Here is a 23,447-nt window from a genome sequence, read left to right on the forward strand (position 1 = left end):
TCGCACAAAAAAGGTGTATTTTGAGAACCATCAGACGCTTCAATACAAAAAACAGTGTTATCAATTCTCTAAGTACGAAAATAATAGGAGGGCGCGGGTCACAGCTACTTCTAGTCTTGCGTTCTCCCGAGGCAAATAGCGCGTAGCAGCACGGAGCACAATAGCCCGAACGCAATTTTCCTATCACTGAACCTCGTTCGCAGCACCCGACATCTCCTGAAGCTTGCTTGTGTAATAGTCGTTGAAATCCAACCTGTCGGAAAAATCGACATTGATAACACCAATCACGGAAGTGATGAATTTCTTCATTGTTGATCAGAGTGATTTTAACCAGAGTGACTGACTACATCTACTCGGGAAGGGGGAAAATTTTCACAGGCTCCAAAAGTTGCTGAAGCGGAATAGAAAACCATATTTATAAAGTCTTTTGTGTTTTTTGGGGGCATTTTAGGCTAAAAAGGTCAAATTGTCAAAAAAGAGGACATTTGGGCGAAGGAAGAGCATTTCTTCAAAAAGGAGGACAAATCCTCTTAACCCATTGGCACTGGCTGCAATTTTCGAAAAATTTTGCTTCAATTTTCAAAAACGAAAAACTGTACCTTAATGGGATTGGAACACAGTAGCCAAGGTAGCGTTCGAATCAGAACGTCAACACGGATCCGATTGCGCCACTCAATTCATTTTGAGCCCTGTGTCTGGCCGCTTATATCAAGAGCAAGCCGAGAATTCGTTGATGAGAAACGTATTACATTTACTGCACTCTTTATAAACCTTAACATGGATATCTGGTGACATAGGCTTCTTGTGAATCATATCGGCGAGGAAATCATGATCATGGAGATGGCTCAGTCGATATAATACGCCCTAATATCGCCATTATCTCATAGATACAGTGCTGACGGTTTGCACAATAAACACGCACCAGGCCGCAGAGTGAATGAGTCATCGGCGAGTGAGCGAGTGACGCGCGTGTATTTATTAGGTAGCGTAGCCTTCCAGGGCATTTACAAAGCTTATAGAGCACGTAAATGGGTCACTTTAGTATTGATAAACGGAGATTGTCAAGACCTAACCATAAGGACAAACCACAAACGCATATCTTACTACTACGTAAGGTTTATGACGTTAGTTGGTAGCACTTCATACAAACATGATACACACGTTTGCGCGGAATACTGCGTGTGGAATTGGTCTTGTTGCCATATATACATCACTATTAGCTGCTAGTCTGATGTAGATATAATCTTATGGGCATGTACTCTCCACAGAAACAATCTAAGAATGTCAAGTACCGATAAAATTCAGGATATAACACATTATGTTACGGATATTCGTCCCTGCGTTTGACACTAGTGTGGTAGTCTGCAGGAATTCTCTTCACGATTTTCAGAAGCGGCCTTGGGGTGACATAGGCATAACTAATGTTGTTTATTTTGACCATGAAGGTGGAGATTGGCTAGTTCTATTGAAAGAGATAATCCGTAAATGCCTTTCATTACTACAACGTAAGATATATATCGTTATACGACAGCTCTTTGTATATCCAGATGCACACTTTTGCGTAGGTATATGCGCTGAGCAATATTGTATTTATTCCGAATTATACTTGACTATTAGCCATTATTTAGAATCGTATAGGCAACAACTATTCACAGACACAATCTATGAAGGTATATCACTATTAGAACTCGATATATATCCCGTTATGTGACCAGTATTCATCCATTTGCTTGAAGCTGGTACGGTAGGCTGCGAGAATTATCTTCCCGATTTTCAAATGCAACCTTGAGCGATGCAGACATAACTAGTATAGTTGTTTTAGCACGAAAATCAGAAGCTGACAAGCGCTATTCAATTCATAGAAACAAACTACAACAACTGGCTATGACGAATACAACCAAATATACGACAGGGTATATCAGGGGTGGGCAAACTACGGCCCGCGGGCCGCATGCGGCCCGCAATGCCGTTCTGTGCGGCCCGCGAGAGTCAAAAGAAACTTTTTAAAAATATTGATAAAATGCGTACTAAAAATCGAAATAATGCAGGGACTTGATTAACTTCATCTTAGTATATTTCACCATGATATTTCTAAGACAGTGGTTCTAAAACTGGGTGGCGCCCATCCCCCCCCTTGGGGGCGTGAAAGCATCTGAAGGGGGCGCGAAGCTGAGCAAAACTGAAACCGATTCATGTTTCTTGCTCTGTATTTAGTCTGAATTTCATATTTCAAAATATCTCATCCACAGTCGTAACCTTCCATGCCATCCTGGCTGTGTTTCGTGATGTGACGATAAGGGGGCGCGAAATCTTTCACCATCATATGGGGGGGGGGGGGGGGGGGAAGCGTGTCCTAAAAATTGGTAACCACTGTTCTAAGGTAAATACTTCCTATATTGTTTTTTATGTTTAATTTTTGGCGCGACAGCCCGATCTCAAGGCCCACGCAGTTTGAAAGGTTTTAATGCAAAAGACCATAGTTGTTATATGCGCCACTAAAATTGTTTTTAAATATAAATATCACTGAAATCCTAAACGAGATTGACATAATTCGGATCACGGGTGTGCTTTCAGATCCATTTTTAATTATTTTGGTGATGTGTTTATAAAAGCGATTTGCGCGTGTTTCAGGTAGATTCCTCCTCCGTATCGTAGAATTGGGGTAGTGATATATTATATCTGCACAGAGTAGAAGCGTGTTCGAAGCTAACATGGTTATGATGCTGTCAGCATTGTGTGTCATGGAACTGAACTAAAACTGGAATTAGTAAATCTATAAACAGATCGCTGCTCACAGATTTAAATTTCAATCCTGTTCTAAGAATCGGGACAACCGACTTTCTTTCATCTCTATAGTTTGGACAAATTGGTTATTGATGTCGACCAGTCTATGAAATCTCGCCACTGTGTTTCTGGCGCGTGTACGATATCATCAACGCAATGTTTAGTTTGTTTTAAATAAGCACATATATTATCTGTATGTCGTCACTATGTAATCAAACACCAATATTGCGTTTTGGTTTATAATCCCAATTTTATATATAGTGCGGCCCGCGAATGGATTCAGATGTTGAATGCGGCCTGCGAGCCCAAAAGTTTGCCCATCCCTGGGGTATATGATGGGTATCGGGAACGCGCGTTTCCGCGAAATGATGCGGTCGGCGGATATCTGTGTCACGCGGCCTATCACATAGATTTTGAACACCTTATATGTAACTAATATCAGATATGAAGATATGAGTGAACTTGTATGGACACTAGCTTTTCACAGAAAGAAACAACTATGCTCTAAGACGGCTAGAACAAAACATACAGTACGTTATGTGAGAGTGGTCAATGACGCGCGCGTTGCCGAGACAGTGTATTTTGCAACATATTTATCTACGGTATTTGATATCCGATTTCGACGTCTTAGATATAATATATATCAAATAATATGGTAACAATGAACTTGCACAAACAATATCTATCCGCAGAAATGAACAGCAGCGACCTAGCACGATTAGAACGGGATATATAGTGGTTCTATTACAGTACGCTTCCCTCGTACCGGCAATGGGTAAAAATACCCACGCCGGCGCCAAACGGTTAAAGGAGGACGTATGGCAACCCTGCTATTAAGTGATATTCAAGTAGGATTTGTGTACTCGCTCCAGATACATAAGAGGCCGATGATTTCAGACTACTTTCACTTTTACTGCAGCAGTTTCTGTGGAGAAACATCTTCCCATCTGTTCATTACATCGCATTGTGTCTTATCGCATTGTACATTGTGTGTGTCTTGATGAGATGAAAATACTATCTGACGATTATTGATTATTTAGGTCGCCTTGGAAACGAACATCACACCAGATTTGAAGAAACTTAGATATAGCCTACATTTCAATAATACATTCATATACGAGATATACAGAAGTGGTGAGTGAATAGTATATTCATTATTCATATTGAAATGAACCCGAATATTTTCGGCCGACACTCGTCAGCGGTAATCGTCAGCAACTAGTAGAGAATTGGAAAGAACATTGTATATCAACAATCGTATCACAATATATGACGTCACCAGCATGAAAGAGAGAGCGTTCAAGGCACTATTTTTAGGCGGTACACAAACTCCTTTTGTTGACAGAGTTTTGGTTGGTGTATTTTGATAAAAGTCGACTCAAAGGCACACAAATGGAATTGTGAACGGCCCCGCCCAACGATTCGAAATCGGTCGTCTCGATAATTATTCGCACAAATCGGATTATCTAACAGATGTTTGCAGATGGCAGAGTTAATGGCCTTTGATCGATCAGCATCAATCTTAAGCGGATGAGTTAAGGGTGAGCTTTTCACTGAGCGTGATGCACGTGTTCTGATAAATTTGGGGACATGCTGGTTTATGCGTTCCTGCAGACGTTTTGACGTTCTTCCCACGTAGCCACAATCACAGTGGCACTTATATTCGTACACTACATTACTTTGTTGGAGTGCAGGGAGAACGTGGTGAGTGGTGAGTAAAGAAGTGGTGAGTAAAGAAGTACTGTGACTTTTTCCGAGTACTCTAGCAGGTTTTGACCAATGTTACTACTTGCTCAAGAGGTCACGTTTTTATATTACTTCTACTTCTACTCAATTTTTTAAGCAAAACTATTTACTTTGCAATGTTGCATTTTCTGAAGCAGATAGTAGTTTTGAGATATGCTTGCATCCCTTGTATGCCTGAAATTGTCAGAACTGGCACACAACTACTCTGACTTCAGGTAACTTCATGTATTGAAAATGACTTCGCCTGCTTGCAATGGAGCGGAGATTCACAGCCTTACTTGTACTTGTACTGGAGTACAACTGCCTCTCATTTTAATGTTACCGAGAGAAAATATCGAAGCGCGCTTGCCTGTGAACGATGTTGAACATGACGTGCTGGCCCTGTTCGCGGCTGATGAAGCTGACCCGGTCCAGCAGTTCCAAAAACTTCTCGTTGAAGTCCTTCTCGAAACCTGCTACGTTCAGCTGATATTCCTCGGACGACGCTACCTCTCCGAGGTGGCCCGTCACTTCCTGCTCAGAAAAGCAGAGAACAAATTGAAGCAGCTGACAGCATAAGAGTGCCAGGGCGGAGTTGATTGCTATGCAACGATTGCAATCAACGAAGTTATGCTACGATTAGCATTTCGGGGCTAGCATGAAGGGGTGGTGCAAGACTTAAAAAACCGTACAAGGCTATATTCCTTGTCAAGCGGTCTATGCACATCATGCACTCATGGGAATGTGGGATGTATATTGCATATGCATTATGCACAGATCGTCTGTATGTACAGTATATTGTGAGTCAGTGTATATGTCGCAGAAACATCAGGTACAAAAATACAACTCCCTATTCCTAGTTACGTGCAACTTTTTACGCTTCTAGTTTTGTAAAATTGACAGTAATTTGCATCCCGTTTGTGATTAAACTGTCGAAAGCTAGCGTGAAATAGCCCCCCTGATTGAGTATATATTCAAGAATCGTACCCTATATGTGGTATGTAGCTATTTGTGGTACCATTGGTCATTTTGGGCAAGTCGTGAAGATACATCTAGGAATTTTGGAAGTCCCCACTTCCGATTACGTGCTACATCGACCAATCTACTTTTTAACAGGGTTGTAACCAAGTCACAAGGCTCCAAGTCAATCTCACTTTTAGTTCGGGTCATTTGGTCATTTTTAACTCACAACTGAGTCAAGTCCGAGTCCAAGTCAATCTTGTTAAACCCACTTTTCATAACTCTGTTTGATGATATGGAATGGTTCACATTTATAATATACTAATCTACCTCACTTTTGGCAGTTTATGGTCGCATTTTCAATTACTAGTACCAATAGACGAAATCCCAATAGGGTGGTTACTTTATTCTTCGAAATTACAATGAAATGTCAATCTTGGCCTTCTTTGTCTCGAATCATATGACTTGGTTCGAGTCATGCGCATTGCGCAATGACTAAAGTCCAAGTCGAGTCAATACACAGATTGACTCGAGTCGAGTAATTTCCGTATTTTTAGAAAATTACAACCCTGCTTTTTAAAACTGCTTATACGAGTAATTTTCAGACCCTTCACGTTCTACTTCCACACCAAGTACTTATTGAGAAATGTCTTGGAAATGATATGTAATTCCTGCTTATTCCTATTTATTCTCAACTAGCAACGCTTACTGCTTTGATCGCCTATGCACAATTTCACAATTCGCATTTGCCGAACAATTTATGCAACACAACCTACAAAGCACCGGAGAAATATCGCGGACTACCGTCTGGCATGTGCCGCTAAGGATTCGGGAGCATTGCACCGACCTTGGCGGTTGTGGAAATAGTTTTCGCTTGCGTTCTGACTTCTTCTTGCGTCGGTGGACCGGACAGGGTGGAATGTTCTAAAGACTCTGTAAGCGCGGCACTACTCAATTGCCTGTGCATGCTCTGAAACGGTCAAAATAGTAATTTGATGAGAAGCAGCATAAAATTTACCACGCAAAATCACGTTACCCGCATGAAATTACAGAAGGTCACGCACAACATCAGCAGTTTGCTCAATATCTTCAACAGAGTGGTGTTGGTGAGCAAGCAGTCTTTGAGGCATTGCTGAAGGAAATCGTTGTGACACCGTAACACCTCGTCTACGTTTCTGGCCTGTAATTGGATGTGGAATTTGAATTCTGGGAAATTCGCATATGTTATTCAATAATGAGATACCGATTCCAATTTGCTTTCCAGTTCGAACCAGTTCGGTTCCAGCACCTCGTTCATCATATAGTATTGGAAGTTGTAAATGAAATGATACATCCTCTGTCTGATCATGAACGCCTTCATGAGCCTGTTGAAATAAACCAGCCGCAACAGTTATTGGACAGAGAAATCGGGAAATTTGTCGATTTTCATCAAAGCCTAGGGTGATGATTAGGTCAACTGCACTTCCTGCTACAAAAATTTGTTTTACACCCATTCCAAAAGGAGGAAACGAGTCAAACACCAATTTCTATCGTAATATATTAGGGATTCACAGAGGTTCACGTTCACAAACGAACCTTGGTTCTGCACTGCATAGTGAACCTTTTCATGTATTACAATTTTTCACGTCATTATAGCATCTTTGGTTTAAATTCTTTGCATTTCAACCAAACTCGAGTCATAGCTAGGTATCGTGTATTTAATATATCACTTCACTGAAATGTAAGGTTGAATTAGCATTATGACGTCACAAGGTTCACGTTCGCGTTCACACAGAACCTTTCAAAAAGGTTCACGTTCACACGAACCTGAACCTTTCAGGGGTTCGCAACATCACTAATATATATCCCAGGGTATAGTGGGTTCTGTTTCCATTTATCACCAAAAAAACGCTGGGATATATTTCCATAAGGATTTATGTATTTGACTTTTTTTACCCATTGGAATGAGCATGAAAGTACAATTAGGCATCTGACAGTGCCGACGGCCTGATTTGCATCCTACACTTCAGTTTAGTAAATACACCTATTATCCACACATGTGTAATTACAGTGTAGCGCCTTACAAAGTGGGACAAAATGAATATGAATAATGAAATTATCAATAAACCGAGCTTAACAGATAGACACTCTCTTATCAGCATACCACGGTTTGGAATACACCGCTTCCTTCTTTGTGATCTTGTACATCAACCAGACGTCGCTGAGCTGCCGTTCCACGTGCTTCATGTAGAACAAGTGACGGAACAGCATCTAATAAGCGGAAGGAATATGTGGTGATGCTGGATGCCTCCATAGAACATGGATTTTCAAGTGCGGGGAAAAATTTCTGTTTTTGGTGGTTGCAGTTAGACCAAATATGAGTATATGTTCGGGGAGTTGATGACTCAAGAAAAAAGGTCATCTCTTTCGGTGCCAATGGTGTCTCATTGGTATCTGGGCTAGTTGAAGAGCTACCTAGTGACCTAAAAAGGCAACACTTCCGCCTGGTCAACTCTATAAACAAAGGACAATGCAGTCAGAGGTGGCCAAAGTACAGGGAGACGTAATGATTCCTAAGTAGCTCAAAAAAGAAAGAGCTCCGGCCTCCAGTTCTGCTTATAAAGCTGAAAACTGTTAAGTAGAAGCAGTAGTAGTTTAAAATCATAACTACTCGCAAGCAGGTTAAGTAGGCCCCTACCTAAAGTATTTCAAAAAGTAGAAGTACTTCATTACTGACCACATCTGAATATAGTTTCACAGTCGATAATTGTAGTTTCAACATTAGCCTTTCAAGGATCCCTTACAACCAGACCTCATTTCAAGAACCCCTGCCATAGATCAACGCAGACACGCCCACCTGGTACTTGGTGAGAGACTTTTTCGAGATCACGAGCGACCACGGCCAGCGCACAGTGTAGTTGAACGCGAACGACTCGAGCCCGCTCAAGTTCAGCTCGGTGGGTCCCAGGCTTTTGAAGGCTGTAAAAAGACCGGGGGTTTTGACATTTGCCGCACAAGTGTATGGTAGGGTCGGACTCACCACTTTCCTCGTCTGTGTCTATCGACAGGATGCGTACCAGTTGAGTTATGAGGTCGTAGTTCAAGAGGACGATCCTAGAAAATATACGGATGCGAATGAGCACAGGTGTGGTCAATGCAGTCACCGTTGGTACTCAGGCAGAAATGGTGAATAATAAGCTCTTACTACACGTCTTGAATCATTACAATAAATACTATATAAATAAATTAATATAAATAGAATATAAATTTGAGTACTCGTTACAACAACAATTATTCAAGTAACAACTACTCAAATTTGAATAGAGTAATAATTCTAAGATTTGAGTCGAATAATTAGAGATGATTTTTTGAAATAATACGCTCATTGCAACTAAAGAGTTAATTTGTCAATTAGAAATATACTTTTGATACTATTTTCCACCAAGGACACTTTGAAGCCTCGTACCGCAACATGCGGAACATGTACTACAAAACTACATACGTTGGTGAAAATGACATGATTGTAAAGCCGTAATCAAACCAAAGCATTGTCACTAAGTAAGGTAAAAAAAAGAAAAATTATATTCAATGTGGTATAGAACTGGCATTATATTGTTTGTGGTCCCATGAAAGGTCCCTATTTCAACCATCCACATCATTCATACTGTTATGCCTTCATCATGAGTGATAATAGACTCGGAGCCTTATAGTCTAGTCGAGTCTGAACGCAGACATGACATGACCATCGCCGATTCAACCTACTTCAAATCGTCCTTGTAGGGATCACGGTCAGCAGCACTCATGCGTAACGCAAGTTCCAGTAGAGTCTGCAGTCGCGACGGCATTATATCTAAAACGAGCGGTTTTCAATCGATATTTTCTACCCGAATCCGCATACACTCACCTGCCATCGGCATTTTCATCTCGTCCTCGGTGAGGTCCATGAAGTGCAGTAGGAAATCGCCCTCGTTGAGGAGAAAGTAACGTTTGACCGATTTCAAACGCAGGCGGAGGTTGTGTTCTTGCATCAGCAGGTCGAGCAGCAGCTTGCTGGCGTAGTCGTGAGCCTGGAAGAGCAAAATTTCGATTTGAGATTTCAAGAATTCGAATCAGGAATAAATTTCTTGTCGTGTGTGTTCACTGTCCAATCAGAAGTGGTTCAATTGGTCAGTGTCGCTACTCAAGTGGAAGTAACACTATCTCTATTTACTTACAACTAGTAGCAATTTCCAAGACACGTCGGAACTAATTCAAAAGGCAGATTTGCTCGAGGGCTCCGATACTCTTTGCAACTAATGGGTATAGATACTTTCAAAACTGCAAGATGCGTCTTCGCGACGTGCCCAAAATGATTAGTGACACAGCAAATTGTTGGAATTTTTCAATATATATTCAGTTACTGTGCTATTGGAGAAGCTGTTTCAAGCATTATTTAGAACAATTTCCCTTAAATTTATCCTGAAGCTACTTTAAGAAATCCAATCCAAAGTGCAAAAAGTACAAGTACTTTGTTACTGACCAATGACCACTTCTGTGTTCGAGTTCAAACCCGGTCATGGCTTGAATTTGTGAAAACTTTTCATGGAAAGTGAAGAAGTTGAAAATTTCATGTGCTAGTGCAAATCAAGAAATCCATATCCGATCCAAATTTGGCCAAAATCTTTTTTTCTGATCCAAATCTTTGCTTATCACTACTTAACACTCAAGGTCGCAAGGTCAGAGATAAAAAATCACCTCTTCAATCTGCTTGATGTACTCCTTCTTATGCAGGCTGTAGACGACCTCGCGTGCGCCCGGGCAGTTTATCTGCTTCCCGCATTCGCGCACCACGTTCAGGTACTTGCCCGTGTTCAAAATCTCCTCCGCGCTCTGCAACACATTAACATGTCGCAACTGCGTGTAAAACCACAGCTTCCAATGGTAACGTACCGCTAGAAGGAAAACGGGTATCCTGTCGCGACACAGCGTGTACCGGAGCTCCCAGTATTTGTCGTTGTATTCCTCCTGCAGTTTTTCCTTGCTGTACTTTGTGTTTTCCTCGATCATGAACTCTCCGTACGGGTCGTTGATTTGGCCCCTGTCACGAAATAAGTCGGGCTTGGGTTTCGGTAGGCGGTTAGATCCTTCACAGAAGTGTTATTTCCACAACATGGGTAGCTTCGATTTGTCTTGTATCATGTTATACGGCCAGCTGAGTATTCAAGGTTTCCATGGTGGAAAGAATACTTAGCGAAACTATAATTCTAATTGATAATACACAGCTCAGTTGCAAGGGGCGTATAATTTCAGTATTCGAAAAAATCATCTCACAAGCTTAACTGAAATTATATTAATTACCACTCCATTTGGACATCGGTACTGGAATAATTGCGCCCAGCCCTAAGGATTACGCGCTGTCTGGCGTCTTACCTGTATATCCACTTCTCCAACATTTCCAGATATGGCACGCTTGATATTTGCGTTAGGTACCCGCACAATTGTTCGGTTACTTTGTCCCTGCCGGAAAGAATTGGATATGAGAGAGGAACGGACGTTTGTTTGAATCAAAGGTCGTTAAAAAGCGTTGCTATTCCATTAGATGTAAAAGTAAAAATGTACTCGAAAAAGTAGCAGTTGATCGGTGGCGGCTTCTGATATTGCAAGATAAACTGCATTTGGAAGTACTCGGTTAAAGGCATGCGCCATACAAAACCAAATACAGAAACGCGCGACCCACCCGATTGAAGACAAGGTTCTTTCATGCAGCAAAGACAGCACCGCACCCCCGACGCAGTGTCCCTTATCAATGGATATCGCGATGTCCGCCAGCTTTGCCATCTGCTCCAAAGCCGGTTGCAGTAGAAAAACCATCCGTTGCAACGTGACGATGCCGATGTCGCACTGTCCTTCCAACTGAGCGATGCTAGACCGGTAGTCCTGTGAGGAAACAATACCAGTGTAGTGATTGGCCGGTGGCGGTGTTATCACATCCTGTGGTTAATCGCAGCGAAGGGAATGCCTGTATGCTTTGAAGAATTTCAAAATTTTCAAATTGTTTCTCAATAATCATTTTGAAAATTTGGTAAACCTTCAATCATGCCAAGTGACCCATTTTTATCAATACTATCGTATATGATTCACATCGTTAATGAACATATCATTGAAGAATCGCAAATTCTCAAAAGGATATCCGTCACTAGCAGTCTTATGTCTAGGTCTAGGATTCATGGATTGTCGCTAATTAAGCTATTACTGAAAAGTATTTTTGGATCATGACACTCAGCACACGCTCCTAGTTAATTTAAGAAGGCTTAGTCCGTACAATAACCGGTTGCGCCAGGCTACAAATATGGTGGCACGACACGCTTCCATCGACAGATCATACCAAATACTATCCGATTAAATTTCATCATGAAAATTTAATCATTAAAAGGATATTCAATTTGGCAAAGTGTACCGACCTTTAGAATGCCGTTCATCGCAGATGTCAACGCGTGGTTGACTTGTCCGTATTCAAAACGTGATTTTTCTAAACAAAAATTGCAAATGTTAGGTTGAAGTATATGGTTTTTTGAGAAACGGCGACTAGATGTGATAAAACTACAGCTATTACGGTATTCATAGCTAACCAAATTACCAACGTTATCTGCGTGTATTTTTGTCCGCAAGAGAGTAATAACAGAATACCGTACCTTCGATGAATTTAGCAACGATAGAATACGAAGACGCGATCGGCAATAGAGATTTCGCGATGTCGGCCAGCGAAATATCTACAAAGTCACAATAAAAAAAAATTTCAGTCGACAACATCGAAAAAAGTTTACAAAGACACCTCACCCATGGACGAGTCCAGGACGAAACGCCGGGGTCCGTATTTATCCTCGGGCGGCTTCACCGAAATATAAATTCCCTCGTTACCCAGCAGGACAGACACCAGGTCACGGATCACTTCCTGTTCTTGTGTGCGATAGTCGAAAGATCCAATAGACGCGGTCTGTGAAGCATGATAGCTACTTGCGTAACGTAGACATGATCAACGAGACTTGACTTGACATGCATAAGATGTCGATTACGATGTTGATACTTTCAAATCCAAATCAAGCAATGTGGAATTCATCCGGAGGTTGATTGGAAGTTCCAAATTATCGGTCATAATCCCAATCCAGTTTTGAAAAAATTGTAAATCCAATCCACCCACTTTTCATACCATCCATTTTCTATTTTCATTCCAAGTAGTTTTGGCATGTGTTGGAAATCGCTACTTATACTTGTAATTGAGTGTAAATTTACAGCAGTACCCTCAGCTTCTACTTGAGTAGCAAATCTAGGAGGTGCCAAGTAACTCAACTAATGCACCTGTATTTTCTACTTCTTTAAAGAGCTTCTTGAAGGCGCAGAGCTTCAATGTACAATTGAGAAGTATATTCATATTGAAATGAACACGAATACGGTTGTTGATATACAGCGTTCATTCCAATTCTCTACTAGTTGCTGACGATTACCCCTGACGAAAGTCAGCTGAAAATATTCGAGTTCATTTCAATATGAATATACTGTTCAACTATATATGTCTTTCCTAAATTGCTGAATTACCGGCTGAGGTGAGGCAGAACTGTAGATGAAGTCGTACGATAAATATTTCCGTCCGTTGCCGGCCACCATCCAGTTCGGTATCACCGGTATCGGGTGTTGCCGCGGCCTCCTTGCGTTGTGCTGTTCCCGCAGAGACTTTCGAAACGCCTCCAGAGACGGGAACATGCCCATTTTCGATCGGTCGTCCGTCGCCTTTCGCAGCATATTCTTCAGCTGGAATGGCAAGGCGGGTAAAATATTACCCGAACTACCCAGCATGGAACCGTTAGTTTTTAATGACGTGATATCGCGAAATCATTGCAGCATAGAGAGCACAAGTGACATTACAAGCACCCGGTTGAAATAAATTATCATTTTTTTAATTCTATTGCAGTTGCTCTGGCAATTTAGCATAGTCGTAAATTAACACCCCCACCCCCAACCCCCATATCTAGCACAGACCTTACTATATCACGTACTACACGTCGTGCATGCTATCGTAACTATATATTAGTTATGCAATGCTTGTATGACGTCAGTCTCTCGTTTGAATGCTATTACGATTGCTGAAGCCGTATAAGCTTGAGGGGAATAGTGATGTTAGGCTCAAGACAATAGCTTATTTTAAACAACAACAATATTTTTAAACTGAAATCAATTTCAACATTTCAAAATGCGTCTACGTAGCATTCAGAAATCTCAAATCAGATCGCAGGCCGCAAAATATGATCTCGCGAGTCGTGTGTTGGTGACCCCTGATCTAAGTATTACTGAAATATCACGGAAAAGTCAGTGAGCATTAGTGTCAATGAACAATTGACAATACTTTGCAAGCAATAACCGTTTATCATGGTTACGAAGTTGTTTGGCGCCATTTCGTGAATAATCCGAGTAAGATATGTTAACGGCCAAATACACGTTGGGTGTAACATGCTCTTTGCCACGGCCAACTGTCCGAAAATGCAGTCAAATGTTAACAATATGGCTAGGAAAACATACAATAACAACGCATACGATTCACCAACCTCTGACAATTCTTTATTGTCGACCCTCGTCCCAGATGCTGGCAATGTGATGTTGGAGACCCCGTCGATCGTTGGCTTCACCGGGATCATCTTCTGTGCCTCGCCACGGTCCTCTGCATTCTTCGTCAACATGCCGTGCACGCCGGGGCTGGCGTTAATGCTCGACAACAGATGGACGGCCGCATCCAAATTTCGCGTGCTGGACATTAGAAGTTGTATGTGAGTGTTGTGCTTAACATGCGCACAAAACAAAATTTACTTTTTCGACTTCAAATCTTCATATCTGTTCAGGAATTCGGTGGGTTTGGAGGCTTTTTCGCAGACTTCCCTGGCAGCGTTGCGGGATGCAACCTAAAATTATGCACACAAATGGATTTGTTCTTAATGCGACGACATATAACCGAAATTAAGGACATCCGAATATGAAAAACAGGTCATCAATCACTACATTCCAACTGGTAATGAGCCTGTAATTAAGGGTTCTTGAAGTGCTATGGTGACATATACTGTTAACCCTTTCAGAGATCAAAAAGGTTGAGACTCAATGAAAGACCTAGGCCATGAGCGAAGAAATTTGCAAGCAACTAGTCTGGTTACTGTATTAAAACATATTCAAGAACGCGTGCAGGCAGCCTACTTGAGCAATCAGTTCAAGTAGAAGACATTCACAGCTAATCAGCAATAGCAGTAAACAGTATACCAAAAGTGCATCCTAGTAAACATCACGGTAAACCAAAGCTATTGCGCAGACACATCAAATTATACTTAGAGTTCTACTTGAACGTACCGCCAATTCATGAGCAAACCACTTCGTCGGAGACTTCTTGGTTGACTGACAAATAAACATCAACGTCGATACAATGAACCAATAACTGTGCTCAACACTGACACCCAGATGTCCAAATACCATGACTTGATTGAATTATGCATAGTCGACTTCATCACAGCAATATAATATTTGTGAAAATAGCTATTCACTATATACTGGACGCCAAAAAAGAAACTACAATTGAGGTGACTGTGCTGGATTCAAAAGAAAACTGATGTGACAATGTATATATATATATAGTTTTGGAGGCAGATTACCGCTGTGGTTATCAGAATCTCTTTGAGGTACAAGGATTGCAACACAAAACACAAGTATGCCCACTGCCCGGTGTCGACAGTTACTATTACAGGCAGAGCGAAAATCGTGGACATTGTTAACCAGAAAATTTGATAGCTTCCTCATGACGAAATTTTCATCAACTAGATCAGTGGTTCCCAACCTTTTTCGTCTCATCGCCCCCTTTTCAAACTCCACACCGATAATCGCCCCCCAAATATTGGGAACCGACAAATGAGCATACAGACTGAAATCACCGGCGAGTTGACTAAGAAAAAAAGTCAACTTTTCAACTCAACCTCGAAATTACACTTTTCCAGCTAAATTTTGGTGAGTTGACTCCTAAAAAAGGTGATTTCTCCGACTTGATTCCAAAAGACCCGTAACAGTACTTCGTCAGCTCCCCCCCCCTAATACGTTGGTCTTGACCCCCTCCATAGGGCGATAATGCAAACTTCTGCACCCCTCAGACCAGACTCCCCCGATACCTCTTTACCGCTACTTCTCAGCACAAATTGTTGGACTCTGTAGTTGGTCGGCCTAACTCGCGCTTCGAAAAAATTCTATCATTCATGATTGAATCAGTCAAATTGATCGGGAATTGAATATATATTGCTGTCAATTTTTATCCTCTGTCTACTCATGTATTCTGATTTACGGGTAAAGCTGAGTGAAGTGTCTTGGAAAATGTAGGGCCCGTAAATAATAATTGAACAAAAATGAACATATTCGGGTGGACCCGTGGGTATAATGAATTCGTTACGTAATGACATTTCGTGACCTGTCTGCTATGTCAAGAGATATTCAAATCGCCTATACGTACTAAACTAACAGACGCACACGATTTCAAATTGGTATTTCTGCACTGCTGGCAATCAATTTTTTTTTGCGAGATGGCATTTATTGTGGGGTTCTGATTGGCAGGACAGGAACATTTGGCGCCAGCCATTTAGGTGCCTACGGACAATTAAATATATATGTATATCGTATATATATCGAAGTCGGTCAGCAGAGGGGCAGTCCTTTTCCGCCAAGGTTTTCTCGTTCTGGCACACTTCTCGGAGTCGCATGTTACATGTCCTGAAACTTCATATGTCTTGGTGCGTCATGGTGTGATAATGGCTGACGTCGAGATGCCCATTACTATACCTCATGCGTATTACTTCTTGGAGGAAGGGTATCCAACAAGCAAGAAACATGTGACCACGAAATGACGCGCAGTGCGAAAATGTTTTGAAAAAGTTGCCTAAATTTCCAAATAATACTCTATAATTAATGTCAATTCACAAAAAAAATTGTGGGCCCCCTTCGAGCTCGCCCCCCCCACCCATCCCAATTAGGCGTTTGGGTGTGGCAGTTACGGTCATGGACGCTAATATAGCAATCGCCCCCTTTGTCCATTTTCGCCCCCCTGGACCGACAAATCGCCCACGTTGGGAACCACTGAACTAGATGGATGATAAACCAAATCTATTGAGACATACCTGTGTCGTTGTAAAAGGCGACTTATTTTGCAGTAAGTTCTCCGTGTGCTCCTCCGCCTTACCTTTGTCAACTCTGCAAGACATAACATCATCAGCTATTACAAAACCAAACTCAAGCTAATCCGGCACATACTTCAAAAGCTGCAGAATCCGATTTACGTTGTGATGGACTCGAAATTCGTCGCTCATGACTGACCTACGACTTATCTATACAGTGATCTGAAATAGGGAGATAATTCATTGCATATGAGGCTCGCAGAGTCAACGGAAACGAAGAACAGGATAGAATATTAAAACGCCGACAAGATTCATGCACAATCGGAACTGATAACAAATATAAATCTATCGTCAGATGCGGGTTGAGTAGTCATCGAAACTGCCAGAAACCAGTTACTACTCGGAAAAAATGGAAATACCGAAAGTACATGGCTCCAAAAACTGACGGTACCGGTACTAATGACGATCAAAACTGAATAAAAATATAAACTCATTATTAGGCTATATCACATTAATGTACCGCATAATTCAAAAACTGTTTGAAGACAAAGATACCACTTTGCTGACACTAATAATAATCAAAAGCGATTTAAAACACATGCACATCATCACATCGCAATACTGCACCCAGAATTGAACATTAAATGCCGTTTCGTTCAGCATACAATAGCGTGAAGTCTGCAAAATTTCACAATGAGGTATATCAATTTCCAAATACAGCAAAAAACCGACTCGCAAGTCCACCGAGAAAGAATTCAAAATCAATTGCATATCACAAAGCGGTCGAACGGGCTGAAATTCAAAATCCCTCCAATCTCAAAACCCAAATCCAATCGTTCGGTATCTGTTTCGGCGGCAGGCTGTCCAATTGCACAGAAATTCCGGTCGTTTTCAACAGGTTCCATTTCAGAGGCGTCGTAGTGCCCACCATCGTAACGTTGGCGGCATTGGAAATCGGCTGGGCTGATCCGAGCACCAGTGACCCCGATTGCGGCCAATCGAAAAAGAAGGCGTAGATATTCTTCGCTTTTGCGGTATACCTGGAAAAGAGCAGCGGAATATTCCTGATTAGTGCACAGCAAAGTGAGACCTCTAGAACAAAAGCCTATAAATTCTTATAGAACATACTTTGATCATGAATAGGGTAGACCGTGTCTTAAAAATGCACCACTAGCTTCCACCAGAAATTTCAGCGACGTAGCCTAATTAGTTGATGTGCAACTCTCAGGAGGTACTTCATCACACAACAAATTAAAATATCCGATATCATATCATATATATCTAATAACACCTGATAAAACTATTTAATGATCTGGTTACATCCAACTGAATACTCTAAATATGGCTCGAATCGCATCAGCATCAGTCATAATATTAGCCGTCATTATTGAGGGATGCATAAATTTAAACAATACTTTGGCTGATTTTGTAGCATTGCTCTCACTCTTGCAGAGAGTGTTGAAGGACAGATTCAAGCTAATGGATCGCAATATGCATAATGTCGTGACCACACTATTGTATTTTCATAACGGACTATTGCTTTATTAAAGTAAAGGTAACCAATGTATGTGGCTTTCGGCAACATTAAACAGCAACCGACAGCACGGAAAAGAAAAGAATGGCATGGCAATGATAAGGCAACAGCGCGCTTATTGCTAAATTACAGATCGCCACACATAACCTCACGACAGTTGCATAAAAAGAATCAAGTACGGCTGAATCACAAAAAATACAACGTATGACAGTGGTTCTCAACCTTTTTCACCTCGCGGACCGGTAAAATTTCCAAAAATAGTCGGCGGACCGGCGGGTCTTCGAAAACTGAAATCAACCCAAAATATAATTACGAAAAGGATCACTTTTTCCCAAATTGGGCAATATATTCTCCTATTTCAGATTTATATACCTTCCGAAGACTAGAACAAGGTCCCTTGGGCCGTGAAAACGAGTAATGATGCTGGCTCAGGCCTACATAACCGGTAGCACCATCATGACATCGCAGTTTGTGGTCTGCTATGACCCGATATGCCTAACTTTTTCAGAGAAAATCAATATCTCCCTGATTTTTTAACCGCTGATCCTCAAGAAGGCATCAGAGAGTCAGGATATATCAGTGAGGAGGCGTGGTACACAGCAGGTCGCCAACTTCATTCCTACCAAAAATTAACCAAATATCGAAAACAAATGTATATATTTGTATGGGTAATGACATGATTGCACCCCACCACCCCCTCATAAAGCACAACACAGCACAGAAATAGTGCTTTGGCATATTCTGTCATCTACCGGCACCGGCATACTAAACCTCACAATACCTTGCATTCCACGCCTGAGATGTAAAATCACTGAAATATGACGAAACTTCCGACTGAACATTAGGAAGCACAAAGCCTAATTTGATTATGAAATGGCGATAAATCTCCGAAAGTAACACAAGGTGCTTTGCTAACGACACAAGTACAGACGACCTTTCCTACACGTAGGAAATAACTTGAAACTATACGTGCACGGTGTTTTCAAATTATCATGATAATTTCAGTTACAAACATCAATACGGTTGTAATTGAATGTGGTGCCCAATTCAAAGAATCAATGCAAGTCATCAATGACGACAACATGAGGAGGAATCATCATCTTCTGGAGTTTATCTTTATGCCGTAGCCTGCAGTGCCGTAGCCATCCCTTCCAAATGGAGAATGTAAACTTCAAGTTAATGAGCAATTTGTTCCTGTCTCTTCGATATTATTCGTGTTATACGTGGTTCAATTGAAGTTTCTGCTAGGCGAAGTACAGCAGCGACATCCACACGATTTCTCTGTTTGGTCATGATGAGGGATAATGATGAAAAGCTTTTTTCGGATAGGTATGTTGTGCAAAAAGTCAGCAGTAATTTCATAGCTTTATCACTGAGCTCGGGATATTCATTTTTCAGTGATATCCAAAACTGTGACAACGGCTCGTCTTTACACTTAGACATCAGGGTTGCATCACAGGAAAGCTCAATTAGCGATTCTTTCTCAATATTGTTAAGATTACACTCATTAATGTCGGTTGTAAAAGGATTAACAATCCAGTGATTTCCCTTTCGCGGGTCAACACTTTCTGGAAAATCTTTGTCAAAACTGACCTGTACCTGCTCTAAGTGTTGACGTATGATAGCAAATAACTCCTGTGTGTCTACAGAAGCATTGGAAACGGCGTCTTCCAAAGAGGGAAACATATCAATATCATCTTTCTCAACATTGCTCTTCTAAAACATCAGTTTGCGTTTGAGGGAGGCATCGGTTTTGTTACGCAGCGTAAATATGTTGGTGTGATTTCCTTGCAACGACTTATTCAGGTCATTCATGCGGCTGAATATGTCTGCTAAATACGCAAGCTTTGCGATCCACATCTCATCTGATAGGAGTTCTTTTAGTGGAGAATTTCCCTCCAACAGAAACTGCTTGACTTCCTCCCTCAACTCAAATAGTCGAGTGAGAACACGTCCTCTCGAGAGCCACCTTACTTCTGCATGAAGTAAAAGATGTTGATGTTGCGCTCCCAGGCTATCACACAAAGCCTCAAAAAGCCTTGAATGCAATGCTCGGCCACGTATATAATTTATAATTCTCTCTGCTACGTTCAGAACTTCGGTCAATTCAGTAGACATTTTTTTGGCACATAAATTTTCCCTGTGAAGAATGCAATGTGTAACGAGCAGATCCGTGTTTGCCACTTTTTTAATTTTCGCAGTTACACCGAATAGCATCCCGTCATGTTAGCAGCACCGCCAGTACAAGCACTGACGCATCTTTCCCAATACAAACCTTGTTCTTGGACATAAGTATCGAGAGATCGAAATAATTCTGAACTGGTCGTTCGTCCAGGTAGTTTCGGGGAACAAAGAAATTCGTCAATGATACTACCTTCATGTTCATATCGAACAAAGCAAGCAAGTATTGCACAATTACTCAAATCCGTAGATTCGTCAAGTTGTATAGCAAAATATTTCGAATTGTTTACTTGCTCAATAACTTGTTGTTCCACATCAACTGCCATATCCAATATTCTCCTTTGAATTGAATCATTTGATAGTGGTATGGCTTTAAGTTTGTTAGCTAGTTCCGGACCCAAAACCTCTTTCGCAGCTGCTAACAGGCATGGTTTTATTAAATCTTCTCCAATAGTAAAAGGCTTTTTCGCTTTGCTAATTAGGAGGGCAATTATATAAGATGATCTGAGAAGATGTTTATCAGTAGCTGTCATCTTTTGTAAATCAATTCTTTCATTTTAAACTTTGTACAGCAGCCTTTTAAAATAAGAAACAGGCTTCCCAACGAGGTCAGCATGCAGTGAGTGAAAATGTCGAGTAAGCTTTGAAGGTTTCATGGCGTCGTTTGAAAGTATTTTGTTACAAACCAAGCACATGGGAAGTGGTGCTTTTTCACTGCTTGGAGCAATAGCAAATCCGAGCTCCAAGTACTTTACTATCTTACTGCCTTGTGAAGTCAACTTTTCACTTCTTGCTTTCTGGGTAAGCCGTATCAGCATTGCCCGATCGCTTCACGCTAGGTGGTAAATTTGAAGTACATCCTTCCTCTGTGCTGGTAGACCCTTTAACTTCAATTTGATTGCTGGCCTTCGCTCGAAAGAAATGCTCAATACATTTCTGTTTGCTACACTCCATAATAATGTCAATATTCACTAAATTGAACGGTCAAATTTCGTTACATTTTGCTCAAAGTCTTCTTAGCCTTCACATACAACTGGTCTTGGAAGTTCGACACTTACAGGTCAAACAATTGTTTGTACACAACAATTCATATCTGTACCAGCAGCATGTGTTGTGATCATTGACGCCGGACGCAGGTAGGCTACGTATACCGCGCATACCCAGACAAGGTTTTGGGTATGCAGTTACCCTGAATTCCGCTAGGCATGTAAACGCCTAAACTAGCTGGTGACTTGCGCGAATTAGAAATAAGCAATTTATTTCTTTTCCATACTGCTGCTCAGGTGAGAGATTAGCACCAAGACATTGATCGAACGCAAGTAATGATGGAAATGCGAAACGCTATGCGAAGCGACCAAGAACTCGATATTAAAGATTTGTTGTGATTGCTATGTGCTGTGTAGTAATATGACATCTGACGCGCCGCCGGAACTATCGCTTCTGTGGCAATTGTGTTGTCATACTGACTCCCAAGACGGAATTGATAATTACCTCACCTCGCTGTTTTGCAGTTGTATTTTCATCACTACGTTACACAGGATATACTACAAACGTATCGAAATTGATTCCCCGTATTCGAGATGTTGGCTACTGATGTGAGTCGGTTGAAAGGCATTTGCTAAATAAGTTACTACTATGAAGTTATTGTTTCATCACCTTGCATCTTGAGATCAGGATATAAAATTGAAATATGTCTCGCGGACCGGCAAGAATGTCGCCGCGGACCGGTGCCGGTCCGCGGACCGGCGGTTGAGAACCACTGATGTATGACACAATGTATCAATCACATATGGCAATTATTTTTTTAAAGCTCTAAACCCGCTTTTTTCTGTCAGTCAAGACATAAAAGTATACGGTATACACTCGGCAACATTAGCCCTCTACACCATTGCTCACCACACTCCAGCAGTGACCGAGTCGTTCTGATGTTTCCAAGGCACGGACGAGTAAACCGCTTCGCCGACGACGCCGAGCCACTGTCCCACTTGGGTCAGCCTCTCTTCGAAAATCGGCACAATCGTTCCCTCCTTAGTGGGTCCGATGTTCATGAGCATATTGCCGCCACAACTTATCGTCGATACAAAAGTCTGAAAATTATTCATTAAAACTTTATGGTACGAAATACTCTATTCAGAAAGCCACAAGGCCAGTATTACTACTCAAGTAGCAGCAGAAGCAACACTGTGAATAGTTTCAAAAAGTGGGTTCGGTCGAGTAATCGCATACTTTTAGCATAAAATAGGAAGTGGATACTTTCAAAACTGCATGATGCATCTTCGCTGCGAATGCAGATGACCAAGAACAGTGCGATAGGTGTAATGTCTGATTCTTTATTCTGATTTGACGCTATTTCTCATTATTTTTATGGCAATTTTACCATACAATTGATGCAACCATATCCCATACATTCTACTTCAGTGGTTCCCAACCTTTTTGTCTTCATTCCCCACTTCAGATTTATTCCGACCCTTCATTCCCCACCAGGACCGTAACAGCACTTTTGTCAGCCCAGCCAAAAAAACGTTGGTCTTGGGCCCCGAGAACCCCCTCAGCCCCGCTGAGCCTGTAAGCTTTTTTCTGCAACTTATCAGTTACATTGGGTCTACTGTTTAGTGCGTCGCCTTATTTCGACTAAACGCGCGAAGCGCGAAAAATTTATATAATTTGTGTTTGCATCGGCCAATACGATCGGGAATTGCATATATTTTGCTATCAATTTTCCCCTCTCTGCTCACGTAATCAGATTTGCCGGTAGAGCTGAGTGAGGTGTGTTGGAAAAGGTAGGACCCCTAAATATGAATTGAAGATCTTCGGGCGGTCCCGTTGGTATATTGACTTCGTTACATTATGCTATTTCGTGACCTTCTATGTGCTATATCGAAAGATATGGAAATCGCCAAAACTAAAAGGCACACACGATTTCAAATTGGTATTGCTTTACTGCTGGCAAATGATTTTTCCCTGCGGGATGGCATTTGTCCTGTGGGGTTCAGATCGCCAGAACAGGAACATTCGGCCCCAGTCATTTAGCCAATTAAACATCTATGTATAATGTATATTGTATATACATCGAAGTTTTGGTTCACCAGGAGGGCATTCCTTCTCGGCCAAGGTCTTCTCGC

General features: G+C 41.5%; 3 protein-coding genes across 3 annotated transcripts in view; 1 reads left to right on the forward strand and 2 right to left on the reverse strand.

Annotated features, from left to right (window-relative positions):
* LOC145444706 (gamma-tubulin complex component 2-like) lies at positions 1 to 16,884 on the reverse strand. The gene is made up of 22 exons (XM_080322714.1): positions 16,747 to 16,884; positions 16,614 to 16,686; positions 14,284 to 14,375; positions 14,025 to 14,223; positions 13,021 to 13,233; positions 12,265 to 12,421; positions 12,120 to 12,197; positions 11,889 to 11,956; positions 11,165 to 11,364; positions 10,858 to 10,944; positions 10,378 to 10,525; positions 10,183 to 10,317; positions 9,353 to 9,515; positions 9,211 to 9,298; positions 8,489 to 8,562; positions 8,306 to 8,427; positions 7,613 to 7,719; positions 6,713 to 6,833; positions 6,506 to 6,649; positions 6,317 to 6,439; positions 4,880 to 5,043; positions 1 to 253 (listed from the first exon to the last, which is right to left on the reverse strand). The coding sequence occupies exons 1-22, from the start codon at positions 16,800 to 16,802 to the stop codon at positions 184 to 186; spliced, it is 2,682 nt and encodes an 893-aa protein (XP_080178840.1). The 5' UTR covers positions 16,803 to 16,884; the 3' UTR covers positions 1 to 183.
* LOC145444712 (inactive hydroxysteroid dehydrogenase-like protein 1) overlaps positions 9,051 to 23,447 on the forward strand; it is a 186,542-nt gene continuing 172,145 nt past the window's right edge. The window contains exon 1 of the mRNA XM_080322721.1: positions 9,051 to 9,062. The gene's annotated coding sequence lies outside the window, so the exon portion shown is untranslated. The remainder of the gene's footprint in view (positions 9,063 to 23,447) is intronic.
* Positions 16,832 to 23,447, reverse strand: part of LOC145444710 (alpha-L-fucosidase-like) — an 11,980-nt gene continuing 5,364 nt past the window's right edge. The window contains exons 7-8 of the mRNA XM_080322719.1: positions 22,222 to 22,412; positions 16,832 to 17,650 (exon numbers count right to left, since the gene is read on the reverse strand). Coding sequence (XP_080178845.1) covers positions 17,410 to 17,650; positions 22,222 to 22,412 — 432 coding nt within the window. The 3' untranslated portion in view covers positions 16,832 to 17,409. The remainder of the gene's footprint in view (positions 17,651 to 22,221; positions 22,413 to 23,447) is intronic.

This window comes from Botryllus schlosseri, chromosome 8 (genome assembly GCF_051294905.1).
Source record: "Botryllus schlosseri isolate E-star chromosome 8, Bs_hap1, whole genome shotgun sequence".
NCBI classification, from domain to species: Eukaryota; Metazoa; Chordata; class Ascidiacea; order Stolidobranchia; family Styelidae; genus Botryllus; species Botryllus schlosseri.